This window comes from Camelus bactrianus, chromosome 18 (assembly GCF_048773025.1).
Source record: "Camelus bactrianus isolate YW-2024 breed Bactrian camel chromosome 18, ASM4877302v1, whole genome shotgun sequence".
Taxonomy (NCBI): Eukaryota; Metazoa; Chordata; class Mammalia; order Artiodactyla; family Camelidae; genus Camelus; species Camelus bactrianus.
This window is the reverse complement of record NC_133556.1, coordinates 27,404,053-27,428,420: the sequence shown is the minus strand read 5'-3', so window position 1 is coordinate 27,428,420 and position 24,368 is coordinate 27,404,053. Positions and strand designations below refer to the sequence as shown.

The 24,368-nt window shown below is 56.5% G+C and overlaps 3 protein-coding genes across 8 annotated transcripts; 2 read left to right on the top strand and 1 right to left on the bottom strand.

The window, feature by feature from the left end:
• The first annotated feature begins 1,879 nt into the window (after nucleotides 1-1,879).
• E4F1 (E4F transcription factor 1) lies at nucleotides 1,880-11,992 on the top strand. 6 transcript variants are annotated; one of them, XM_010949868.3, is made up of 14 exons: nucleotides 1,880-2,071; nucleotides 4,534-4,685; nucleotides 5,745-5,850; nucleotides 8,183-8,376; nucleotides 8,506-8,626; nucleotides 8,781-8,933; nucleotides 9,034-9,203; nucleotides 9,569-9,778; nucleotides 10,058-10,163; nucleotides 10,323-10,540; nucleotides 10,808-11,006; nucleotides 11,095-11,237; nucleotides 11,310-11,372; nucleotides 11,454-11,992. In XM_010949868.3, exons 1-14 carry the CDS (start codon nucleotides 1,915-1,917, stop codon nucleotides 11,808-11,810), a joined length of 2,349 nt encoding a protein of 782 aa, XP_010948170.2. In that variant the 5' UTR covers nucleotides 1,880-1,914; the 3' UTR covers nucleotides 11,811-11,992. The 6 variants fall into 6 exon arrangements, with proteins under 6 accessions (XP_010948170.2, XP_074202608.1, XP_074202607.1 ...); XM_074346507.1 differs by having other exon boundaries at nucleotides 10,055-10,163; XM_074346506.1 differs by having other exon boundaries at nucleotides 9,010-9,203.
• Nucleotides 11,993-12,134: 142 nt separating this feature from the next.
• On the top strand, nucleotides 12,135-17,735 carry DNASE1L2 (deoxyribonuclease 1 like 2). Its single transcript, XM_074346511.1, is given in 8 exon segments — nucleotides 12,135-12,875; nucleotides 13,195-13,333; nucleotides 13,423-13,511; nucleotides 13,606-13,689; nucleotides 13,769-13,928; nucleotides 13,931-14,059; nucleotides 14,181-14,432; nucleotides 14,843-17,735. Coding segments are annotated over 8 exon segments (1,125 nt in total). The 5' UTR covers nucleotides 12,135-12,657; the 3' UTR covers nucleotides 14,897-17,735.
• ECI1 (enoyl-CoA delta isomerase 1) lies at nucleotides 16,911-23,158 on the bottom strand. The gene is given in 7 exon segments (XM_074346515.1): nucleotides 16,911-17,065; nucleotides 19,038-19,103; nucleotides 19,106-19,411; nucleotides 19,414-19,435; nucleotides 20,283-20,429; nucleotides 20,827-20,954; nucleotides 22,903-23,158. Coding segments are annotated over 7 exon segments (1,080 nt in total).
• Between the last annotated feature and the right edge of the window lie 1,210 nt (nucleotides 23,159-24,368).

Below are 24,368 nucleotides of genomic sequence, written 5' to 3'. Positions count from 1 at the left end.
TCCCCTGGACCAGCTCCTCCTCATGTCCTCATGTCCACCCACACCCAGGCTGTCCTCTTTTTTTGAAATCCTTCCCCACTCCATCCCTCTGGGGGTCTTCTTCTAGCTCTCTGATCCTGGCTTCCCCATTACCCCTCAGCATATCTTCAAGTGAAGTGTCCTCCCGGTCCTCTTCCCAGATGCCCCCCACATCCTTCATGCTCCACAAGCATACAGTTGTTCCTCCTCCCATTTGTCTCTCTCAGAGACCATCCATCTTGGATCTTCCTTTTCTGCCCAGCAGTCAGAGGGATCCTTCTGAAATGCTGACAATCACTCTCTCGGCTTAAACCCCTGCAACGGTGAGCAAGCCCCTTGCAGAAAGCAGCCCCATTGTTACCCTGGCCTGACCTCTGGTGATCTAACCTGTACCCCACACATCCCAGCCCATGCTAGGCCAAGGGTCCTCAGTTCCTCAGCTGGGCAGCTCCAGCATGGAGACAATCTCTTCTTGGTGCCTTTCCCAGGGCAGAGCTGCCTATTTTCTGCCTGGGGCCCTTGAGTCTGTGCTTGGTCTTCCCTGGAGATTGGCCTTTTGGAGGGAACTGGGTCTGATTCACCTGGGTTTCTGGAATCCAGCACTGGGCTGAGCCACAGAGAATAACTGTACTGGGAGAGCACGCACTGTGAGTCTAGGTTTCTAGGACTCTGGACAGCCGTGGGTTAGAGTCTTTGGTCTGCCCGTGGGCAAGTATCCTATCAAATCTGTGCCTCAGTTTCTGTAACTTCAAAATGGGCATAATTGGTATCTTAAATGAGATCCTGTAAAGCCCTTAGCTTCAAAGAGCTAAATACAACCTTTAAAAGAATAAAAGGAACTTGTACATAACAGCACTATTCACAACAGTAGAAAGGGTGGAAACAACTCAAATGTGCTAGATGAATAAATAAATCGATCTATCCATATAATGGAGTATTACTTAGCCATAAAAATGAATGAAGTTCTGCTGCATGCTACAACCTGGATGAACCTCAAAAACATTATTTCAAGTGAAGGCAACCAGATGCAAAAGACCACAGGTGTAATTCCATTTATATGAAATGCCCAGAAAAGACAAGTCTATAGAGAAAAAAAATGGTTGCCAAGGGCTGGGGGCAGGGGAGAATGGGGAGTGACTGCTAATAGGTACAGGTTTCCTTTTGGAATGATGACAATGTTCTGGAACTACGTGTCCATGCTGGTTGCACAACATTATGAATGTATTGTCACTAACGGTAAATTTCATGTGCTTATCACAATTCGAAAACTACAAAAGAATACAGGCTTAGTGAAGCTACCCGTGAGCCATCCCCAGCTCGGGTTTTCTCCTATGACTGGGGTCAACGATTAAAGGTTCTGCCCCCTACAGAGGAGGGTGGTGCGGCGCGGCGAGCATCACACTAGAGGTCCGAGCTGAAGCTGTACCCCGGCAGCAGCCCTCTCGAGCTGGGTTCCTGGCGGGGTACACGCGGCCGCAGCACCCGCCCAGGGGCAGTCCAGTGGAGCAGCCAGTCCACCTCGCCCCTCTCCTCCAGCTAGCAAGCCTTGAAGCGGCTTCCAGGTCCCAGCCCTAGGTCTTCAGGCGTGGCCACACCCCTACTGTGGCAAGGCGTGCCCCGCAGGTGATTCCCCCCGACTCCTCCCCTCCGCCTGTCAGTCGGCTCCGCCGTAACCACATCCTTCCCAGGAGTCCCGCCCTGTCTTCTTGAGCCTGGCCCCGCCTCTGCAGTCCCGGGCCACACCCCTAAGGCTCCGCCCCGCCGCCTGCCCGTCAAACCCACCCTGGCCCCGCCCCGTCGTCATCCTCTCTGGGTTCTCTCTCGCTCGCCTTGGCGCGGCCCGTTGTTATGACGACACGGTCGTAAATCCGCCATCTTCCTGCGGCGCGTTGCGACATGGAGGGCGCGATGGCAGTGCGGGTGACGGCCGCGCATACGGCAGAAGCCCGGGCCGAAGCCGGGCGGGAAGCGGGCGAGGGCGGGGTCGCGGCGGCGTCGGCGGCCTTGGCCCCCGGTGGCTTTCTCGGTCTCCCGGCGCCCTTTAGCGAGGAAGGTAACAGGGCCGGACCAGGCCGGGCGCGGCTGGGGTGGGGGCAGCTCAGCCCGGGCTGGCGGAGGCCCGGATGGCCTGAGCTACGGATGCGGCAGACCCTCCCAGACCCGGTTCCTTGCGGACCTCACGGGTCTCCTCATAGCTTTCCACGAGCCTCCCGGTTTCCTCAGACTCTCGGGCCTCTCCTGCCTGGCGCCCATCAACCCCGTGGACGCCAGTGCCCATACACGGATACTTACGGCTCTCCAAGCCACCGGGGCTGTCCGTGTAGACCTCCGCGGACGCCTCCACCGCCAGCCCTGCCCTCAGACTCACGACCCGGCCCCTCTCGGCCTCCCTGTCAGGGCAGGGCCCTGCCCTCCACCGGGCCCCCTCCCACTGCACCTGTCTGGCCACTAGGGCCCTGGCTGGGGTGTGGCTGGAGGCTCTGGGAGGGCGGGGCCTCGGGTCTTTTCAGGACCCTTGGGGAGGAAGCAGAGCCTAGTGCTGGAAAGCTGCAGCCAGCTCTGTCCCAGACCAGACACTTTCTAGCTAGTCAATCCTGAGCAGGTGATCACACACCTCCCTGAGCCTCCATGTTCCCTTACAGAATGGGGATGCTGCTGTTGACGATACAGTATGGAGCATTTCCCATGCATCAGCTTTTTTCATTCTCCAGTCAACCCTGGGTGCCATTATTATTATTGTTATTATTATTCCCATTTATTATTATTTTTTACTATTGTTCCCATGAGGAAAACTGAGGTTCAAAGATGTGAAAGTGACCAGGTCATCCAGCTAGTAAGTGTCAAGGACTGGTTGGGTGCCAGAATTGTGTGACTACTCAACTCACTCCCTTAACTTCTGGGTTCTGCTGCCTCATAGGATGGTGGTGAGAATCAAAAGAGAGTATGTATGTAAATCTCTGAGAACAGTGCTGGTGACATATCAAGGGCTCATTCACAGGGGCACTGATAGCTTTTGAAGACAGAACTCTTGTCTCTGCCCTCAGAACTTGTCCCATGAGGTTGTAGACTGGACCAGGCAGGGGGAGTTGGCTGGTGATATCAGGGAGGTGGTCTTTGTCCTTACAGAATTTGTGTTCTCAGTGCATTTTTTCTTGCTCCTTATTCCAACTTGGGGAGGGGCAGTACCACAGAGGGCAGTGCCAACCTGGAGAGGGGTCCTTTTTGAGGTTGCTGTGCCCAGATAAGGTTTGCCATGGCTTTATCTCAGGGTTACATAGGCTGGGCCTGTCCCCTTCTGTGGTGGGGATTCCTTCAATGGCAACGTGTTGGTGCTGAGTCAGACTCGGTGAGTGGGATGGGAGGAGGGTAGCAGGCACCTGAGTGCTTGGCTTGTGACTGTCAGCCATGTGGAGGGGACTGCCCTTTGTCAGGTGGCCTCCTGTGCATGAGTCATGGATGCCATTTGGCCTTTTTATCATTAATTCAATAGCCATTGACTGAGCTCTTTCTAGACTCTAAGCCTGGGTTTGACCTTGATGTGGGACTGCATGTGAGGTGGTGGGAGCTGACAGACTTCTAAGAAAGCAGAAGGAACATCCCCCATCTCTTGGTGCGAATGGTAGGGTGTCTGGAGTAGACCCTCAGGTTTAGGTTCTGGCCTCAACACTTACCATCTGGGTGGCCTTGAATCTCAAGTTGTTTTCTAGAGTAGGAATAGTCATTTCCATTTCCTCAGGGTGCTGGCAGATTTGGTGATGTCCCCAGTGAGGTGGCTGGCACACAGTAGGGGACTCAGTGAGCAGGAAGTCTCTCCTGCAGGACCTGGGGCAAGCAATGGCTAGTTGGCCCAGATGGTTGAGGGGCTCAGCTGTGGTGGCCCTGAGGTGTGGAGCCCCTCTGGCAAGTTCCACCTTGGGCAACTTCACCAGAGTAGGGAGATGCTGCCTGTTTGAAACTAGTGAAGCACCAAGTCAGAGTGAAAACAGAGTGGTCATGGGTCAGGGTGCCCCACCTCCCCAACGTTTGCCGAGGGCTGGCCTTCCAGCTAGAGCCCTGTGAGAAGCAGCCCACTAACCCCCTTGTGCCCTGCACACACATATACTGAGTCAGCCCATTTTACAGATGAGAAAACGGATCCAGACATGGTCACTGAGGTGCCCAGGATCACATGCAAGCCCCAATAGTCTTAAACCCTAATCCTCCACTGTCCCCGGACGGGCTTGGGTGAATCTCTCTGCCTCCCAGCTACTCCCTGGGCCTCCCTCTCCCCTCGTTTCTGAAGTAGGGGCTTTAGATCCCTGCAGTCTTAAGTGTCTGGTCAGGACCACACCCCGCTGGATGGTGCTTTCCCCGAGATGGGCACTGCTTCTGCAGACCTCCAGGGGATTTTCTCAGAGTGTTCTCAGCCCCTTTGGGAGGGCTGGGCAAGGTGCCTCTGGTTCTCATTCCACCCTTGGGTGGATTTGGCTGGATCTGGAGTCTCCCTCAGGCCCCACTGATGCAGGCTCATTGCAGATGAGGATGATGTGCACAGATGCGGCCGCTGCCAGGCAGAGTTCACCACCTTGGAGGACTTTGTTCAGCACAAGCTGCAAAAGGTCTGCCAACGGGTCCCTCAGGAAGCCCTGCCTGCCACCCCTGCTGCTGCTGCACTGCTGGGCCAGGAGGTGAGGCCCCCCCTACCCCGCCATTGCACATGTGCATGCGCACACCCCTGGGTGCCCTGCTCCCTGGGCTCACCAGACAGCAGGAGGAGGAGTAGGAGGTGACGTGCTGGGCTAGACCTGTGCAGCTGGGTCCCTCTGACACGGGGCGGGCAGAGGGCAGGCATCCATTTATGGGTTGGGGAACTCCTGGCGGTACTCTGGGGTTTCCTGGATGGCCTGGGATGGCTGGTCTTCTTAGCAGCCTCTGGCTGAAGCCTAGGGGCCTGGGGTCGCTCCTTTCTTGGAGCCCAAGGACCTGTCTTGGTTCAGCAGTACTGTGGTGGCTTTTGTCCTTTTGTCTTGTCTCCTGTCCTGTATATACAGTTCCTGGGGAGTCCACAAACAAAGTGTGGCTCTGTGGGTCCCCGCACCCTGTCACACAAATGGCCAACTTGGTTGTGCCCCATGGGCCCGGGGCTGTGCACACACAGTCTTATTGAGTCCATAGCATCCCCAAGGTCTGGATACACTCGTCATCCTCATCATATGAAAGTGGGAAAGGAGACTCTGAGAGAAGTCGGTTGCCTCAGGTCACCCCAGGGAGTGGTCCAGAGGACAGTGGGCCCAGAGTTGTCTCACTCTGACCCTGTGCTCTTTTCCTGCCCCTCCCAGAGGTGTCCTCTCCTCCAGGAAGGCCCCAGGCCCCACATCCCTTGGGCCCTTTCCCCTGATCCCCTGGCTGGGGCTGGTGGGTGTAGGTACTCACCTTCCTCTCTGCAGAGCCAGCAGAGCTTCATACTGGAGCTTCTGGTCACTTCGTCCTGGAGTCCTCCTTGAGGGTGATCAGGGCTCCACATGGGGTTCTCGGTGGCCAGAGGCATTAGAGTGATGGGGCTGACCCTCAGGCCTGGGTGGAAGGGTGCAGGCTGGGAGTCAGGCTCAGAGTGGTGTTCCATTGTGGGAGATGAGAGCCCCCAACCAGCTGTCCACCTGGACATAAACCGAAGCCTGCGTCCTCCAAGCCAAAGGAGCTTTGGAGCCCTGCAAACGAGTCTTCTCTGTCCTGTCCCCCATTGGTAGGTGGTGCCGGCAGCAGCAGGCCCAGAGGAACCCATCACCGTGGCCCACATTGTGGTGGAGGCGGCTGCTCTAACGGCCGACATCAGCCACACACCTGACATTGTCGGTAAGCTGGCTTGGCCTCACTGTGGCTGTTCATGTTGAGGCATCTCTGACCTGGTAGCTGTCCCTGGTCAAGGTTAGAGGTTGGGGACCTCTGCTGCCCATATCCCTCTTCTCCCAAGAGCAAGGCCTGGCCAGGGAGGGGCTGAGGCCTTTTGTACACCTTCCCCAGGGCAGGGCCTGCGGGAAGAGCAAGCATAGGGCACCAGGTCCTGCCCTGCTAGGAAAGGGAGAGCCCAGAGCCTGGGCCTCTGGGAGTCTTCACTTTGTATGTGATCAGGAGCTGGCTGCTCTCTCCTGCAGCTTCGCCAGACTGTTTCTGCCCTGGTCCTTCGAGAATCTTCCCCTTTTTTCTGCCTCCTCCCCTCCTCCTTCCATAGTCAGCTCTGGAGGGTTGGTTGAGGTATGCGTGGGCTGTACCTGCTGCTCCAACTCACCCCTGACCTTGGCCTTCACCTCCCTAGTGCTCACTCCCTCTGGCGTAGGGGTGATGATTCCTCACCTGATTCTCACATGGCTTTTAAGAGCGTACAACGCCAAGTCAGGCTCTTTGATGGCTCTTTTAAAGTGCTCCACTCATGTGCTGTAGGGGAGGGGGTGTTGAGAGGTCTGGGTTGGGTCAATATTCGTTAATAGGGGACTGGTGAGCGTGCAGCTGGGACATTCAAAGGGTAGCTCGAGGGAGCAGGGTCTGGGTGTGAGCATGGCAGTGGAGGGATGATGCTGTGGGAGGCTGGGAAAGGAATGGGCAAGGGCCTGGACAGGGATGAGAGTAAGCAGCTGGACAGGAAGCAGGTTTGGGCAACAGGTAGAACTTGACCTTGGGAAACACTTGGGACCAGCTGGGCAGGAAGAAAGGGTGGAGGAGACCTCGGGGGAGGGAAACCTCAGAGCAGGTTGTTCTGCCGAAGTCCCACCTCAAGGAGGCAGCAGGACAGCTGTCTCTCTCGCCCACTGTCTTTCCCCTGACATTCCTGCGGACAAGGACAGTTGACTGTTGCCACTCTGGTATAGGAATATTGTCTTGTGGGAGGTGGGGCCATGCTCCAGCCCTGGTGTTGTAGTTTCTGGTGTGGGTGGTGTCATATGGGAAAACACATTCCCTGGGTTCAGACAGCATCTCCAGGCTCTGGCCTCCTGGGTAGCCGGGCCCTTCCAGCCATCCGGCCTCCAGCTGACCCACGCCCAAGCCTGGGCTGCTCCTTGTGCTCTAGGGGCTCCTCTCTGGGCACCCCCTGCTTCTCTTGCACCTTGGGAGTTTCCCCTTTGCAGGCATCCTAGGTGCCCCACATGTCCCCTTGGTGTCAGCTGCTCAGTGATCTGGAGCCTAGGGTTGGCCAGAGTCCTAAACCACCAGCCGCCAGCATCCCATGGCTTGGGGGTCCTCACTCCTCACTGGACTGGGGGCACAGTTTGCAGTGGCTACATAGGGGCTGGATACCTATTCCAGGCCCTCCTGCCTCTTCCCATCCCTGGAAATAAACTTGCACTTCATCTCTGGACTCAGGGCAGCCATGTTCCCCCCTTTCCTGACCCCTCACACTCAAACTCAAGTCCAAGCCTGGCAGAAATCCCTGTTTTTTTGGAAGTTCGCTTTCTGGGCGGAGGGAAAATAAAGCTTCAGGCGCATCAGCCAGGGCATGACAGGGATGCCCTTAATTCTTAGTCACCGTGCTTCCATTCAGTTTGGAGAGAATGGCTTGTCAAAACACAACGCCAGCCTGACTGAGATGGTTTCTAAGAAGCAGCTTCACAACCGTTTCCCACACGTCATTTTTTTTGAACAGAAAATGCAAAGTGTGTTTACAGCTTGGCTTCGCACATTGTCAGATTTCTTTAACACCCATGAGAACTGCAAAAGCCCAGCTTCCTTCCTCAGGGTGTCCCAGGCATGTGGAGAGTGTTCCCTCTTGCAGGCCGGGGCCCTGGCCCGCCTGCCTTGGAACTGAAGCCTTTTCCCTCTTTTGTCAGCAGGAGCCGGGGCAGCAAGCAGGGCAGACGGCCGTGAGCTGGCCTGTCCACTGCCTCCACGCCAGCATTCTGCTGCCCTTGGAGATGGCAGGACCCCTGTGTGCTCCTCTTGACTTAGGGGAGGGGGCATCTGTGTCCATGGTGCATCTCCCTACCAGACACATTCTGGAGGCCTGGAGCTCCTCTGGGCAGCTCCACGGAGTTGGAGGGGAGTGCCTCCCACCTGTTCAGGCTGAGTGGGTGCCATGACCTGGGCCTTGGTCAGTATAGCTCTGCCGCGTCTCGGCAGTGTCCTTGGACTGGGATCCCAGGAGGTGGCAGGGCCCATGGCGACCCGAGGCTCAGGCTGATCCGCCTCTCCTCAGGTGGTGGACACATCAAAGAGGTCATTGTGGCCGCTGAGGCAGAGCCAGGGGACAGCGAGATGGCAGAGGCCCCGGGCAGCCCTAGCCATCAGGGTCCCGGGCCCGCTGGGGAGGGCGAGCAGGCCCAGGTCAAGCTGCTGGTGAACAAGGATGGCCGCTACGTGTGCACACTGTGCCACAAGACCTTCAAGACGGTGAGCCCCCGGGCCTTGGGCCGACCAGTCCACAACCTGGTGTGCTTGGAGCTATGCCTGCTTGGGGGCCAGGCCTCTTTGCCAGTTCTGCCCAGGGAGGTACCTGAACCTCACTGCCCCTCCTCACAGGGCAGCATCCTCAAGGCCCACATGGTCACTCACAGCAGCCGCAAGGACCATGAGTGCAAACTGTGTGGGGCCTCCTTCCGGACCAAGGGCTCGCTCATCCGGCACCACCGGCGGCACACAGGTGAGTGGCCTTGGGGCCAGGAGTGCATGGCACACTGCTGCTGGTCCTGTGGGGCCCTGGCTCCTGGTGCTGGTGGGGCTGTGGCTCAAGGCCTGACTTCCCCTTGGTGCCAGGCCATTGTCCCCACCCGAGACTGACTCTGTTCTCTCTGCAGATGAGCGCCCCTATAAGTGCGCCAAGTGTGGGAAGAGCTTCCGGGAGTCGGGTGCGCTGACCCGGCACCTCAAGTCTCTCACCCCGTGCACGGAAAAAATCCGCTTCAGCATGAGCAAAGATGTGGTTGTCAGCAAAGAGGACGCTCCTGCAGGTCAGCATGGTAGAAGTCTCCCTGCCCTGGCCCTGGCTGCTCTCCGGGTGCCACCTTGGTTGGGTGTTTCTTCAAGGACTCTCTCGGTTCTGCCTTAAAGGGTCTGGCACCTCCACCATGGGGACTGTTACATCATCATCAGTGACAGGCGAGCCCATGGAGACGTCGCCTGTGATTCACCTGGTGACAGATGCCAAGGGCACTGTTATCCACGAAGTCCATGTCCAGATGCAAGAGCTTCCCCTGGGCATGAAAGCTCTCGCCCCAGAGGTGGGGGCAGGTCAGGGGGCGGCCTTTGTCTGCTCAGCACTGGGCATGGTTCTGGGCACTGGCTCCAGTGGGACTAGGACTGACCTGGGCCTGCCTTCCTGGCACCCAGTCTGGTTGCAGGGGAGATGGGAGACCCTTGGTATGCTAGAGGGCAGGGAGGGGCGAGGTAGACTGAGCTGGGGATGAGGTGGGGAGGCGAGGGCAGGTGGAGTGGGCTGTGGGGCTCCCAGGGGTATTCCTGAGTGAAGATCCTGGGTGTGGACAGTGGCCCCCAGGGCCACTTGGGGCTGCCCTGTGCAGTGGTGGCAGGTGGGTGCTGTGTGTTGGGCTGCCTGGCCAGCCCCTTCCATCTGCCTCCCCTGCAGCCCCCTGGCCCCGAGGAGCTTCCTTGTTCCAGTGAGGGCAGCCGTGAGAACCTGCTGCACCAGGCCATGCAGAACTCTGGCATCGTCCTTGAGCGGGTTGCTGGGGAGGAGGGAGCCCTGGAGCCAGCCCCTCCCACTGCGGCCAGCCCCCAGCCCCTGGGAGACAGTCCCCCAGAACTGCCGCTGCTGGAGGTGGAGCAAGTGGAGACAGTAGGTGCCTGCCCTGCCAGTGTGCTCCTTCTGGGCGGCTGGACCTTGGGTATGGAGTCACCATGCTGGCCTGGCTGCCACCTGCCTCCTTGTGCTCCCTGCTCCCTGTGGTAGAAAGTTGCATCACTTTCTGCATTGATTTTGTTCCCTGATCTGTTTACTGCCTTCCTGGGGCCCATGATGGAGCCTACCAGGGTGGGGGTGCCTCAGGTCTGTCCTCGTTACTGCTGGGGCCCAGCCTGCAGCAGGCACTGGAGGCATGCTTTGCTCTCCCAGCAGGTGGCCAATGAGACCTCAGCTGTGCCCAGGACCCACCCATGCCCTCAGTGCAGTGAGACCTTCCCAACGGCGGCTACCCTGGAGGCCCACAAGAGGGGCCATGCAGGTGGGAGGCAGGATGGTGGGGCACCAGGCAGTGGATGGCCTGTGGGTAGCCAGGAGGTGCCCTTGGGTGTGCAGTCAGGGTGGTCTGTGGGCAGGTGGCGGGCGGCTGGGGTCAGGCCCTTGGGTGGTGGACCTGGCCTGATATCAAGTGTGGCCCCAGGCCCGAGGCCGTTCACGTGCATGCAGTGTGGCAAGGCCTTCCCCAAGGCCTACCTGCTCAAGAAGCACCAGGAGGTGCACGTGCACGAGCGCCGCTTCCGCTGTGGGGACTGTGGGAAGCTCTATAAGACCATCGCCCACGTCCGTGGCCACCGGCGCGTCCACTCGGATGAGAGGCCCTATCCTTGTCCCGAGTGTGGCAAGCGTTACAAGACCAAGGTGGGCCTCTTGACCCTGGCACCTGACTCCTGCCACCACCCACCCCCCATCCCAAATCTGTGGGCTCTTCACTCCCTGAGCCATACTTGTCTTGTTTCCTGCCCCAGACCTCCCTCATCTCCCTCTCACCCCCAGCCTTCTCAGTCTTGGCCTGGGCCCTCACCCCTTGCCCATGGACCCCCTCCCTCGGTTCCAGAGGTGGGCTGGGAAAGCCGAGTTCTGAGCTATGGCCGAGGCCAGGTTGGCATTGACAGTGGGTCTCCACAGAATGCCCAGCAGGTGCACTTCCGGACCCACCTGGAGGAGAAGCCGCATGTGTGCCCATTCTGCAGCCGAGGCTTCCGGGAGAAAGGCTCACTGGTGCGGCACGTGCGGCACCACACGGGCGAGAAGCCCTTCAAGTGCTACAAGTGTGGCCGTGGCTTTGCGGAACACGGTACCCTTAACCGGCACCTGCGCACCAAAGGTTGGGGCCAGAGCGGGGCAGCGAGAAGGGCGAGGGGCTGCAGTCGGCCAGTCCTGACTGAGGGGCGCTGTGGCTGTCCCCACTGCAGGGGGCTGCCTGCTGGAGGTAGAGGAGTTGCTGGTGTCTGAGGAGAGCCCCGCGGCAGCCGCCACCGTCCTTGCAGAAGACCCACACACTGTGTTGGTTGAGTTCTCATCTGTGGTGGCCGACACCCAGGAGTACATCATTGAGGTGGGTGTGGGGCCGCTGGGGCTGGGTTGGGGCCCAGGGGCGGGCAAGGCTGAACTCTGATGCTCCATCCAGGCCACCGCGGATGATGCGGAGACCAGTGAAGCCACAGAGATCATCGAGGGCACCCAGACAGAGGTGAGGGGCTCGGGGAAGGGTGGGGAGGGGCGGCCTGCACCCTCACCCAGACTCATTGGCTGAGCCATGAGCCCCCCGCAGGTAGACAGCCACATCATGAAGGTGGTGCAGCAGATCGTGCACCAGGCCAGCGCCGGGCACCAGATTATTGTGCAGAACGTGACCATGGACCAGGAGGCGGAGCTGGGACCGGAGGCGGCTGCTGCGGACACCATCACCATTGCCACCCCTGAAAGCCTGACAGAGCAGGTGGCCATGACACTGGCCTCGGCCATCAGTGAAGGCACTGTGCTCACAGCCCGCTCGGGCACAAATGGTGCCGAGCAGGCCACTGTGACCATGGTTTCATCGGAGGACATTGAGATCCTGGAGCATGCAGGCGAGCTGGTCATCGCCTCGCCGGAGGGCCAGCTCGAGGTGCAGACGGTCATCGTCTAGCATGGGTGCCTGCAGGGTCCCAGTGGGCTGGGCTGAGGCAGGGCGCGGGGACCCTGAGTGCCCTGCCCACACCTGCCTGGCTGAGTACAGAGAAGATGGGGCACAGACTTAAGGTGTTCAGGGGAGATGTGAGAGTGTAAATACAGAGTTTTTGGTTGCTTTACAATAAAACGTGGAAACCCGCCGCTTGTGATGTTGCGGCAGTGGCAGCCTCGGGGGCTGGTGCCACTGCCCTGGCAGGTTCCCCTCTGGCAGCCACTGCATGCCCAGGCCACTCTATACTCTAGTGTCTGGTCACCCCACCCAGGGCTGCCCACGGGGCTGGCGGCACCTTGGTGGTGCGTAGGTGTTATTGGCATGTGGACAGGCAGCCTCCTGCCACTGCCCTGCCCAGCTGGAGCTGTGACCCCAACCTCCTTGAGTCCTGCCGAGGTAGGGGGAAGGGGGTGCTGCTTCCCAGCCTCCAACCCTGGGGCTGCGCTGGGGCTGAGGAATGAGGCTGGACAACCAGGAGCCTTGGCTTTTTACCCTGAGGGGACGGGTAGGAGATATGGGGCAGGAGGAATGGGGCTGGTCTTTCCTGCCTGTGCTGCCTTGTTTCCCTGAGGGGGTGCAGCTTGAGGAGGGAGATTCTGGGTGACCTAGTTTCTCCAGGGCGGGGATGAGAGCAAGGCCTGGACCATGGGCATGGCTGGTTGGTCCTCTTCCCCAGTCCTGATGCAGCTTGTGGGCAGACAGGGCCTTCTGAGTCTGTTCTGACAGGCGTGGGGGCAGCAGAGCAGTCTCAGGGTGGATGTCCTGCTGCCTTGTCCTGGGGTGAGGGTAGAGGTGGGGGGGTCTCCTGGGAATGGGAGCTGGGACTTACAGTGTCCAAATTAGTGGAGGGGGCGGGACCCAGCACAGTCTGGCCCCTCCCTGGACCAGGGCTTCAAATTACCACCAAGTTGGGGTGCCAGCGCTGCTGCTGGACCGAGCCCTTGAAGTCTGTTCACTCTCAGCCTGGACCTCAGATCTTCACTGGGACCCAGATCCTGAGCCTCTGACAGGCCTATCCACATCCCTCAGGTGAGTCTGGGGGTGGGGCTGAGCTGGGTTGGGGGGCTAGATGGGAATGGGGTCTTAATATTTGGGCCTCAGTTTTCCCATGGAGTAGGATGGTCATGGGCGGAGAGCCAAGCCTACCACCCTGGGGAGACTGGAGAGCAGCATGGGAAAGATGTGCCCTCGTGCCAGCCAGCAATGGGTGGCAGAACCTGTCCAGTCCCCCGTTCCCCTGAGCCCCTGCAGCCGGGTCAGAGAGGAGTGGGCCGATGTGTCCAACTCTAAATCTGCGCTCAAGCGGGCTGTGTCTGTCCTAAGCTGGCCCGCTCTGTACCATGGACAGCGGGCCCCTGGCCTTACTGACAGCGCTCTGGGCGCTGGGGGCCTCTGGAGTCGCGGCGCTGCGCATCGGAGCTTTCAATATCCAGAGCTTTGGCGACAGCAAAGTGTCAGACCCAGCCTGCGGCAGCGTCATCGCACAAGTGAGGCCGGGGACCCTGGGCGGGGTCGCAGCTGGGCTCTGGGGCGAATCTTCCTTTAGTGACCCCGCACCTGCCGGCCCCTCCCCTAGATCCTGGCTGGCTATGACGTTATGCTCGTGCAGGAGGTGCGAGACCCCGACCTGAGCGCCGTGTACGCGCTCATGGAGCAGATCAACAGGTGTGGTGGGTAGGGCCCTGCGTTGGGAGCCCGGGCCAGGATCCCAGGTCTCGGCGCGATGCCCTGACTCCGGGTCTGGACGGTATCTCTGCAGCGTGTCCAAACATGAGTACAACTTCGTGAGCAGCGAGCCTTTGGGTCGGGACCAGTACAAGGAAATGTACCTGTTCGTCTACAGGTGAGGGGCGGGGCCGCGGGGGCGGGGCGCGCGGGGCACCGGGGGCCGCTCAGCGACCTCACCCACCCTCTACCCCCAGGAAGGACGCGGTGTCGGTCGTGGAGACGTACCAGTACCCGGACCCTGAGGATGCCTTCAGTCGTGAACCTTTCGTGGTCAAGTTCTCAGCACCTGGCTCTGGTGAGGCCCCGCCCCATGCTGGCCCCGCCCCTCCTGCGGGCCCCGCCCCAACCCCTGATGCCCACATACTCCCGCAGCTGCCAAGAAGTTGGTGCTGATTCCGCTGCATGCCGCACCGCACCAGGCCGTGGCCGAGATTGACGCGCTCTACGACGTGTACCTGGACGTGATCGACAAGTGGGGCACCGACGTAAGCCCCCGCGTCCGCATGGCCCCGCCCTCCCTCCAGGGTCCCGGGTTCCCGAAGGCGCGCGCTGGCGATTGGCCCGCCCCTCCAGCAGGCTCAGGCCCTGCTCTGTGGTCCCCCGCAGGACATGCTGTTTCTGGGCGATTTTAACGCTGACTGCAAATACGTGCGGGCTCAGGACTGGGCGGTCATCCGCCTGCGCAGCAGCGAAGTCTTCAAGTGGCTCATCCCCGACAGCGCCGACACCACGGTGGGCAACTCAGACTGTGCCTACGATCGCATCGTGCTCTGTGGCGCCCGCCTGCGCAGTAGCCTGAAGCCCATGTCGGCCGCTGTCCACGACTTTCAGGAAGAACTTGGCCTGGACCAGGCTCAGGTGAGTGCTGGCTGGGTCCGGCAGGGGTGAGGGGAGCACAGGGTCCTGGGGTCCCAAGGCCGCGGCTGGGCCCAACCTCAGTGCACCCTGCGCACCCCTCCCTGCACTAGCGTTTCTAGAAAAGACCTTCAGTGGTTCAGTTCTGGCTGAATGGAACAAATCTGGGATGGCGCTATAGGAAGCTCCTTGTCTCTCCAAAGTAGGGTCCCCAGTTGTACTCCCAACCCACCTACAGGTAATAGCTAGGGTGGACAGTCCAGTCCTCACCAGCTTGCTCCCCCACCCCCATGCAGTGGTTTGTGGATACCCACTGGGCTCCATCCCGAGTTGGGGCAGTTTTCTAGGGTGGAGCGTGAGAGGGGACAGGCTGCTCAGCACAGCCTCTGAGGCTTGGCCCCTCCTCCCTCCAGGCCCTTGCTATCAGTGACCATTTTCCTGTGGAGGTGACCTTCAAGTCCCACTGACAGCTCTGAGGCCTGGCCAGAGCACAACGCCTGCAGACTCTGGCCACAAGCAACTGTCTTACAAGAGTTCTTCAGGGTGGCTAGCTAACCCCAGCAAGGCTGAAGGGCAGGGTCAGCAGGGCTTGGAAAAGTGATGTGACCACTTGGAACCTGTTTCCCCAACTATGAACTGGGCTGCCACCACCTACCTCATAGGGTTGTGAGAAGCACCTTGTAGAGTGCTGGGGACACAGCTGAGCTCAATAAATACTCAGCCAAGACCACACACCTGTCAGCTCCGATGCCTCATGTCATTTCTTAGGACTCAGCCCTTCTGGGGCACAAACCTTGGTCCTGCAGTTCAGTGGGTCTCTGGTCCCAGCCCCCTTAGAGGACAGGGACAGCCAGCCCTGCCCATTCCACATCCTGCTGGGTACCAGCCAACTCCAGACCAGGCTGGCTCCAGAAGGCAGCTCGTGTGCTCACTGGTTGTTCTTTGTTTCTGCAAACTGCTTTCAAGAACTTGTACTAAACCAGCAGTTTAGATGAAGCCTTAAGCAAATTTTGTATTATCATCCTCACTTAATAATGAAGTAGATGTTACATAATTGCCAGCAAGAAGTAAGTGTCCAGACAGTATATGTTTAGATGGTGGGGGTGTGTGTGTGTTAGGAAATTACTGCCCACAGATGAAATGCAGCCCACCACCTGCTTTTGTATGGCCTGTGAACCAAGAGTGATCTTTACACTGTTAAACAGTTAAAAAAAAATCCAAAGGAGAATCCTATTTCGTGACATATGAAAATTATATGAAGTTCAAATTTTAGTGTCCGTCAATAAAGTTGATTGGGTCTCAGCCAGGCTCATTCGCTTAAAAAAAAAATTGTACTGAGGGCAGCAGGGGATAAGTGCTCACACACACTCACACACATGTAGGGTTGATGTACAAAGCCAACCTCCAGGCCCTGCTGTTCCCCCTACAGCCCCAATTCCCAGGCCTGCAGGACCCTTCAGGCGCTTGTTTATGTCAGGGTCCTGCCACACCCAGCGCTGCAGTCCTTGGGGAGGTCAGGAAGGCTGGCCCCTGCCCTCAGCTGGTCAGCAGCCCAGGGACATTTGGAGAGCCCCCTTAGTGGTGAGCAGGTGGATTGGGTTAAGGTCCTGCCCATAGAACCCAAACAGCGCACAGTGGTTCAGCCCCTTCAAAGGTGCCTCCCTGGTAGGTTCCTCCTCAGGAGCCCTGGGCAAGGCAAGGACTTATCAGGGAGAACAGTGGCCTCTTTCTCAGGTAAGCCCAACACCTGAGGATTGGGAATAAGCAGAGCTGGGGTACACAGTGTAACTGACAGGAGCCCCATGAGGTTTCTGGTTTTCAAAGCATCTCGACTTTGGCAGGATTTGAGAGCTGATCTGAATTGTACGGGAGAGGAAAACTTTTGTTTCAAGAGTTTGGACAAGCTTCTCTTGCTAGCTCTTTCTAAAATAAGATTTAGGATGCTTGTAATGTAAAATGCTTCACAAGGAATGTCTCCCTCACCTCAGTTCCTCTGAAATTTGTACATGCCTTCCATCCAAACACACCAAACATGGCTGCCCAAGGGCTTTTCCCTGTGTCAGGGGTGTGGGTGGGGGTCATGTGTGGCTCGTTAGGGCCCACGACTGCCTGGCCTTATGCCTCTAGCAATCAGGCATCCCACCAGCCAAGGACTTTATTCTGCTTTGGCAAAGGAGACAGTCAGGGGTGACATTGTTGAAGTCGAGAATGGCCCCACTTGTCAGGTTATGATTCCCAGATCAAGACACTGCTTGCCAGTTGTGCCCCTCTGCCCACCTGCCAGGCACAAAAGGCACTCATGGGTGGTGGCGTGTTTTGGGACTATGGCTAAGAGGCACTGGGCCTTCTAGGAAGATCAGCAAAACAAAGAGCTGAAAGTACTTTTAAATGGAAAACACCTTATTTAAAATCCCTTGGAACCACAGGAGAGGGCATACGGCTAAGAGCCCTGCGTGGGCAGCCCAGCCCTTAGCCTTTTATTCACTTGAGTTTTTCTAAGTAGGTCTTTAGGGACTTCTGGATGGAGTCCCTGGAGATGACGCTGACGATGTACTGGATGTCAGTGTCACGCTGCTTCAGCAGGTGGTCTGCAGTGGGCTTTTGCATCATGTTCTTGGTCAGCTGTCGAGTGTGATCTAAGGAAAATGGGGTCCCCGGGTAAAGACCCACAATCTGGGACAGTGGCATCATTCCCAGCCCTGCCAAGAGAATTCCTGTTGGAACTCTGGTAGAAAGCTTAGAAAATACAGAGTAAGGAAGAAGAAAATGAAAATCATCTGTTTCCTACTGAGACACATGGCATAACCATTAAAAGAACGACACAGCAATTAGCACCAAGATGGAGGAAGAGTCAACTCCCAGTAGACCTTGAGCATCATTATATGCTTAGTGTAATATATTAACATGCTAAATGATACTTCCATAGGCGCCATGAAAATTTCAAGGTTTATCATAAAAGGTCAAAAAGTGGGTGATGGCCCAATTCTTGGGAATCCCAGCTCCTTCTCCAAAGTAGTTGGAATAACCCTCCCACTTATTAACATATGAAGTTACTGAGCCCATTAAAAACTTACAACCCTGCACCTCGTGGCCTTTCTTTTGCCTTTTGAGAAGGCCCCCATTCTGTCTGTGGAATGTGTATCTCTTGCCTTCAGAGACAGCATGCCCTCTGTCTATGGAGTGTGTATCTACTTATACTTTAAACTAAACTCCACCCCCCACCTCATGGATTTTCTGGCTTTCTGACATGGCCTGCACTTGGTCTATGGAGTATGCATCTCTCTGAATAAACCTACTTTTACTCAACTATGGCTCACTCTTTAATTCCTTCCTTCACAAAGCCAAGCACTTGAGGGGAGTCCATCCCAGGGACTTGCCTGGAACATGTCCATCCTCCCCCTCCCCATTTTTCCTGTATCACTACAATCCATGGGTTTGTTTTAAAAACATACAGGATGATACTGTAAAAACTGCCTTCTTAACCTATTATTTTCACTCATCTGTATTGTTGAGAATATTTTCCATGTTGCTAAATATTCTTTTACAACATAATTAATGGCTGCACGGTATTCAATCACTTGTGTAAGGCATTGGCAAACATGGCCCCCTGTGGCTCAAGAAGGAAGAATGGTCTTTACATTTTCATATAGATGAAAAAAATCTTAGGGTGACATTTTGTGACATGTGACAATTACATGAAATTCAGAATTCAGTGGCCTGGCTTTATTGGAATACCGACACATTTGTTAGTTCCCGTACACTGAGGCTTCCCTCACGCTCCAGCGCCACAGCTGTGGTGGAGACGGTGTGACCCATAGAGCTGCAAATCTCCCTGGCTCTTTATAAACAGTCTTCTCACCCCTGGTCTCCATGATGGTTGATACAAGCAGCCCTATTTCTAGACACAGACACCCAGGCTGTTCCCAATTGTCTGTTTGTAGACTGAATAGTGGACCCCAAAATGGTATGTCCAAGTGGCCTTATTAGGAAAAGGGTCTTTGCAATGGGTCTAGGGCCAGTGATAGGTGTCCTTAAAAGGAGAGGAAGATTTGAGACATAGAGACACTCAGAGGGCATGTGAAACGTGAAGACGGAGACAGGGTTTGGAGCAATACAGCCACAAGCCAAGGAAAGCCAGGAGGCCCCAGAAGCTGGAAGAGGCAGGGAGAAGCCTCCCCTGGAGCCTCTGCAGTGAGCAAGGCCCTGCCTGCACTCTGACTTTAGCCTTCTGGCCTAGAGACTGTGAGAGAATGCATTTCTGTAGTTTGTTTTTTAAGGTGTGGGAGGGAGGTAATTAGGTTGATTTATTTACTTTTTTGTTTTTTAAGAGGAGGTACTGGGGAATTGAACCCAGGACCTCGTAGGGCATGCACTCTACCACTTTGAGCTATTCCCTTCCCCCTGCATTTCTGTAGTTTTAAGCACCCCCATCCTAACTCTCTGTCTTGTGATAATCTGTTATCTTGGCCTCAGAACTCTACAGTCTGCTACTGTGAAAGGCTCATTTGTGAATTACCTGAGAACTTTCTGTCTCAGCAGGAGCTTCCAGCTGGGAACGGGAGGGGCTCTGCTTGACCCACAGCTGTCGGCCCTCCCTGGGCTCCTCACCTGGAATGGCCATCCACTGGGCCATCACCGAGAGCACTGTGCTCAGCACTTGGTCCTCAGGTACACCTGGTCCACCATGCCCATGTGGAGGGCCTCTGCCAGTGGGAGGAGCAACCCCAGCTGCAGGGCACACTCGGTGGCACGGTGCCTGATGGTGTTTATGAGGGTGTCTTTTAACCTGGAACGGAGACACCTACTTACCACAGGCTCGGGGTTCCCTGAGAAGTGGGCACAGCCCCAGGGACAAGTGGAATGTGGGTGCAGCCCCCGGCCATACCAGAAGGGGATGATGATGCCCAGCAGGGTCGCATTCAGCCCCATGAGGTACTTGGGGTTGTCAGCCAGCACCCGGTAATTGCAGGTGAGAGATAGAGGCAGCCTCCGGCTGGGCAGGCTCCCTCAGGGGAAGCAAGATCAACGGGTCCAGGTGCTGCTGCGGCTGGTCCCAGTCATGTTCCAGAAAGCCTAGGGCCCGAGGAATGCCCTTCAAGTGCATGTGAGCTCTTGGGATGCCTCCAGACCCTAGGGTTCTGCACCCTAGTCTTTGGTGGGGTGTGCACACAATGGGGACCCAGGCTTGCCCATCAGCCTGAGGGCTGAGGGCACCGGCAGGGTGGCCAGCTATCACGGCGGAACATCCCTCTTTTCTTAGCCTCACATCTGGGCAGCAAGCGGCCTTTCCACTCAAAACTCTTGTCTGTACCCTCAAATGCCAAGCAGGCATTTAGCCAGAGCTGTTACCTCCTGTCGTGCCCCACTGAGGGCCTGCTGCCATCTCCAGCAGGAGGTCTTCAGAAGCCCAACCTCACTCTGCCCTGTCTCATGCACACTGCTGCCCCAAAGAGAAGTGGCAGGTTGCTGTCAGCTGCCACTGCACCTCAGGGAGTCTTCCTGCCTCTGGCCATCCCTCCTCTCCACCCAGAGCAGGCCCTCCTCGCACCTCTGTGAGCCTGAGCCCTGCCCCTGCGTTGCCCAGGTTAGGCCAAAGTCACGTTCCCAAAATGTGGATCTGATCCCCCACACGCCCCTCCCCCCCAGATCCCTCTTGCTGGGCCCTGTCGACCATGGGCCCTGGTCCCTCTGCACCTCCCACCCCCCAGTAACCTGGTCTGTAATGACCTGTCCACCTCTGAGAGTCTCCCCGATTGCCCCTTTCCTCTCCAGAGGCTTCTTGAAGACAGGGTCATGCCCATCCCTCAGCCTAAGGAGCGAGTCATCCAGGCCCCTCGGGAAGGAGACACTCACATTGATGGCGGCAATCAGCACCAAGTTAGACAGGTAGAGTCGCAGCCACATCTCCTGCATAGCCTTCCAAAACTCCGCGTAGTGGGCTGGGTTCTTTCCACACAACTCCGTCAGGTCCAGGCCAGCTGAGAAGACCCCAGGGCAGTCCTAGGGAAGTAAGGGCGCCCCAGGAAGCTGCTGCCAAGTTTGCATAGGGTCCATCTTTCCTGAAGCAGTGTGGGCTCAAGGTTATCCCTGCAAAAGTGTCACCTGACCTCACCTAAGTTCTGGCCCCGGGTATGGAATCTGAACCTTGCCCCAGGGCCTGACCCCACAACCCCATGGGCCTGGGAAGCAGCCTGGGACAGAGTCACCAGTCTCCTGCTGGAGAACCATCTGCCCAGGTCCCCCTGGAGCCACAAGGCGACCCCTGGAGGCCTCTTGTGGTGGCACCTGTGTCTGGAGCTGCCCAAGTATTCAACACCACACGAAGTGTGTAGGATGGTTTCTGAGTCGGGACTTGGATCAGAGGACTCGGGCCCCGCGGGAGCTCCAGAGCACCCACCGAAGTCAGGAGGATGCCTTGGAAGGTCTTGTCATGCTCCAGTTTCTCCAGACTGATGACTAACTCTGTCAGCAGCTCGAGGCTGAGGCTGTTCACTGGGGGGCTCTTGAGCTTCAGTACAGTGACCCCTGGTTTGAAAATGAAGAGGACAAAGCTCATGCCTAGCACTGGAAAGGTGCTCCCAGTCATCCTGCATCCTCAGCCTGGCCATGGGAAGCTACACAGTTTGGGTTTTTTTAAAAGGGAGGTGAGATTCACCTAGCAAATTAGCGATTTAAAAATGAACAGTTCAGGTCCACTAAGTACATTCACAATGTTGCACAACCACCCCTATCTACTTGTAGAACATGTCCATCAGCACAAAGGAAACCCCGTACCCATCAACAGTTGCCCTTCCTCCTGCCCCAGCCCCTGGCCATCACTAGTCTCCTTTCTGTTCCTATGGATTTGTCTGTTGTGGACACTTCACATACATGGACTCACCTATGGGAACTTTTGTGTTTGCCTTCTTTCACTTCACATGTTTTCAAGTTTCATCCTTGCAGCAGCATGAGTCAGTGCTTCCTTCCTTCTTAAGGTCAAAGGACATTCCACTGTACGCGTGGAGCACATTCTGTTTATCCATTCGTGTGCTCATGGACACTTGGGTTGGTTCCACCTTTTGGCTATTGTGAATAATGCTGCTGTGAACATTCAGGTACAAATTTCTGTTGATCTTTTTCTCTCAAATGCAAGTCCTATATCCTCATGGGAATAGGAAATGGCCTTAGTTTTCTTGAGGAGGACGTGAACAAATTCTTAGAACCAGATGTGCAGGGGAGCTCTAGTGGGGCGCTCTGGTTCAGGCCTGTTTAAGAAAGGACTGAGGGTAAAGGGGTCAGATGTTTTTCACATTCTCCACCGTCCAAACATCCATTTTGCCAGCAGCAGGGAAAACAGGAGCGACAGGGCCTGCCCTTGTGGACAGTGCAGCTGCTAGCCTGGGCTGGCCAGGGCCATCTGTTCTCACTGCCTGGCCTAAGGACCGACCTCAAGTGATTCAGAGACGCCACTGTTCATTTAGGGTGCACTTCCCTGGTCGGGGTCTTGCAAATCTCTGGATGGTCAACACAACCCATTCTCTAGGAATGAGAATTAAGTCCTGCAGGCAAAATGGCTCTTCTGAGACTTTTGATTTATGAAGAAGAGGTAGTTATTAACTGGCTACAGGTATGTACATATAAGCAATCAAAACTTTCAGAAGTGAGCTCCCCAAACTTGGTTCTGAGGGGTTTCTGAAGCTGACTCGATTTTTGCAGAGCTTGGTGAGGCTGACTCCAGGACACTGGGTGTAAGGTAAAGAGGCTGAAGGTGAACAGAAGTTAATCAAGAATTTGGATGGACTTGTACATCACGAGGTAGACAACTGCATCCCTGGCTCAGGGTAGGTACAAAATAAGTGTTTCTCGAATGGAATGTTGAACGTCATCTTACATCAGCTGCAGTAACAGGACTTTAGCCCTAAATGAAAACATTTTTAAAAAGCACTTTTAGTCCATTAATTCATCCAAGCCTCAAGATGCCTGAAGGCAACCTGGGTCTGGCAGTGAGGACACAACCAGGCAGATTTGGCTTTCTGAGCTCAAACTTAACCTCCCACCACGGTAAGCCAGCAAAGCTAGTGAATTCTTCCCAGGTGGGGGGGAAAGCACTTTGGTAAATTATCTAGCCGGTAATTTTTTTTTCTTGCTTACATAACAAAGTTTACTCTTTCAACCGTTTTGAAGTGTACAACTCAGTGGTATTTAGTCATAACGTCGTGCAACCATCATCACCATCCAACACTTTTAAAATCTGTTTTTGCATTTTTTCATGTCTATCGAAATCTATCATAGAAATGATCCTTTCAGAAACTCAGGTTTTCATGGGACTCGTCGATGGGACCAACGTGGGCCCCTCATCACCTGCCTTCGGCGGCCATGAGAGAAGCTAAACAGGAGAACTGAATCAGGTGCCCTGATATCGGTCCAGGCAGGAAACCGGCTCCGGCGCTCGGCGAGCCCGACGTGCAGAAGGCCGGGGTTCCGGGTCGCTTACCTGCAGACGGGTCCGGCTCCACCAGCACCCGCTGGCTCGCGAAGCGCCGCGCGCCGTCCCCGCCACCGGCCACCGGCTGAGTCCCTCAGAGTGCCGCACCTCGGAGCAGAGGCCCTGAGAAGGGCCGCGCAAAGCTCGTTAGCCCGCCGCCCCTGCCGGGTCCCAGCCCCCGGCCCAGATCCCGCCTCCGGGCCACGCACACGGGCAGAGGAGGATGCGCGTCAGGACGCGCGCGCATTGCTACCGCCAGGGCCATCTTGACTGGTCCGGCCCGGTCGCGGCGCCGGGGTGTGGCCTCGCCGCTGGGGGAGGGCGGGGCTGGAGTCAGCGCCTGAGTCCGCCCACCGGTCCACCTGGATGCAAATCGTCCCCGCCCCCAGGAGGCCAAAGTGCCCGGCTTCACTGAGCAGGGCCCTGGGGATGCAGATGAATGGTTGCCAGGCAGGGATCCCGGGCAGAACAGACGCCGTGTTCTCCCTCATCCAGCGGCGCAACTTCCCATGTTGTCCACCGCCCAGGCAAGGATCAAGTCACCTAGGCAGGAGACTGCTGAGACTGGGGGTGACTGCTCGTAAGTCACGGGGTGTTTGAGTCCCAGAGTCGTGAGCTGAGTTGGCATGGGGACTTTTAAGGACCTGACCAGCTGCTTACCTGCACTCAGCTTTCATAGCTGAGGCAACCAGATCAAAATAGGCCCATTCTCAAACTCTGCCACCCCGCAGAGGCATGGGCATTGCAAAGGATGCTAGAGGGGGTCCAGATGGGAGCCCAGACATCACCGCCAAGTGTGACCTCCGCCTCCTGACTGTGAGAAGAGGAACCACAGCTGGTAGTTTAGCCATAGGCTTGGGGGGGCAGCACAGCCTGGTGACTAAGAACAGACCATGCACCTTCCGCGTAAGAATAGCAAGTGAACAAAAGCCGGGCAGCACCCTCTTCAGCAAGGCTGAGGGCAGGAAGCACCTTCACACCACCAGTAGGAAGCACTGCAGTGTTCCTCCACAAGGAAGGGAAAAGTGACACCGTGTTTGTATTTGCTGGAAAGTGCATGAAGAAACACTACCTGCAGGCAGTGGGATGGATGGCAAGCCCGAGATGCCCAGTAGTCCACAGCGTATTTCTGACCATTGGGTTTGAACACTGGACACAGGAAGGGCCAAGTACCACTGGTGGGTGATGGAGACTTGTTCTGTGACACCTTAAGCGTTTTTAATTCTTCCTTGGGGAACAAACTACTTTTTGAAGTGGAAAATAGTTTTTCCATGGCCACCTAAGATAACGGAAGCAAATAAGATCCACATTTCTGGCAGGCATTATCGGAAGTTCCTGGAAATTCAAAGGTGATAAAATACCTTTTTCTAAAGTGTGTCCACATAAGGAGCAACCCAACACTGAGGTACACTTCTGTTTCCCTGGTTGAAAGTTTCCGGAGGTGTGAGTTTGGAAATGAAACCAAAATATTTTTT

Excerpts from the sequence above, each read along its gene's own strand:
- E4F1 (XM_074346505.1), top strand. The coding sequence starts at position 1,915 with ATGGAGGGCGCGATGGCAGTGCGGGTGACGGCCGCGCATACGGCAGAA. Across the intron at positions 2,072-4,533 it reads GGCGCCCTTTAGCGAGGAAG|ATGAGGATGATGTGCACAGA; the intron begins GTAACAGGGCCG and ends GGCTCATTGCAG. Across the intron at positions 9,779-10,054 it reads AGGTGGAGCAAGTGGAGACA|CAGGTGGCCAATGAGACCTC; the intron begins GTAGGTGCCTGC and ends TTGCTCTCCCAG.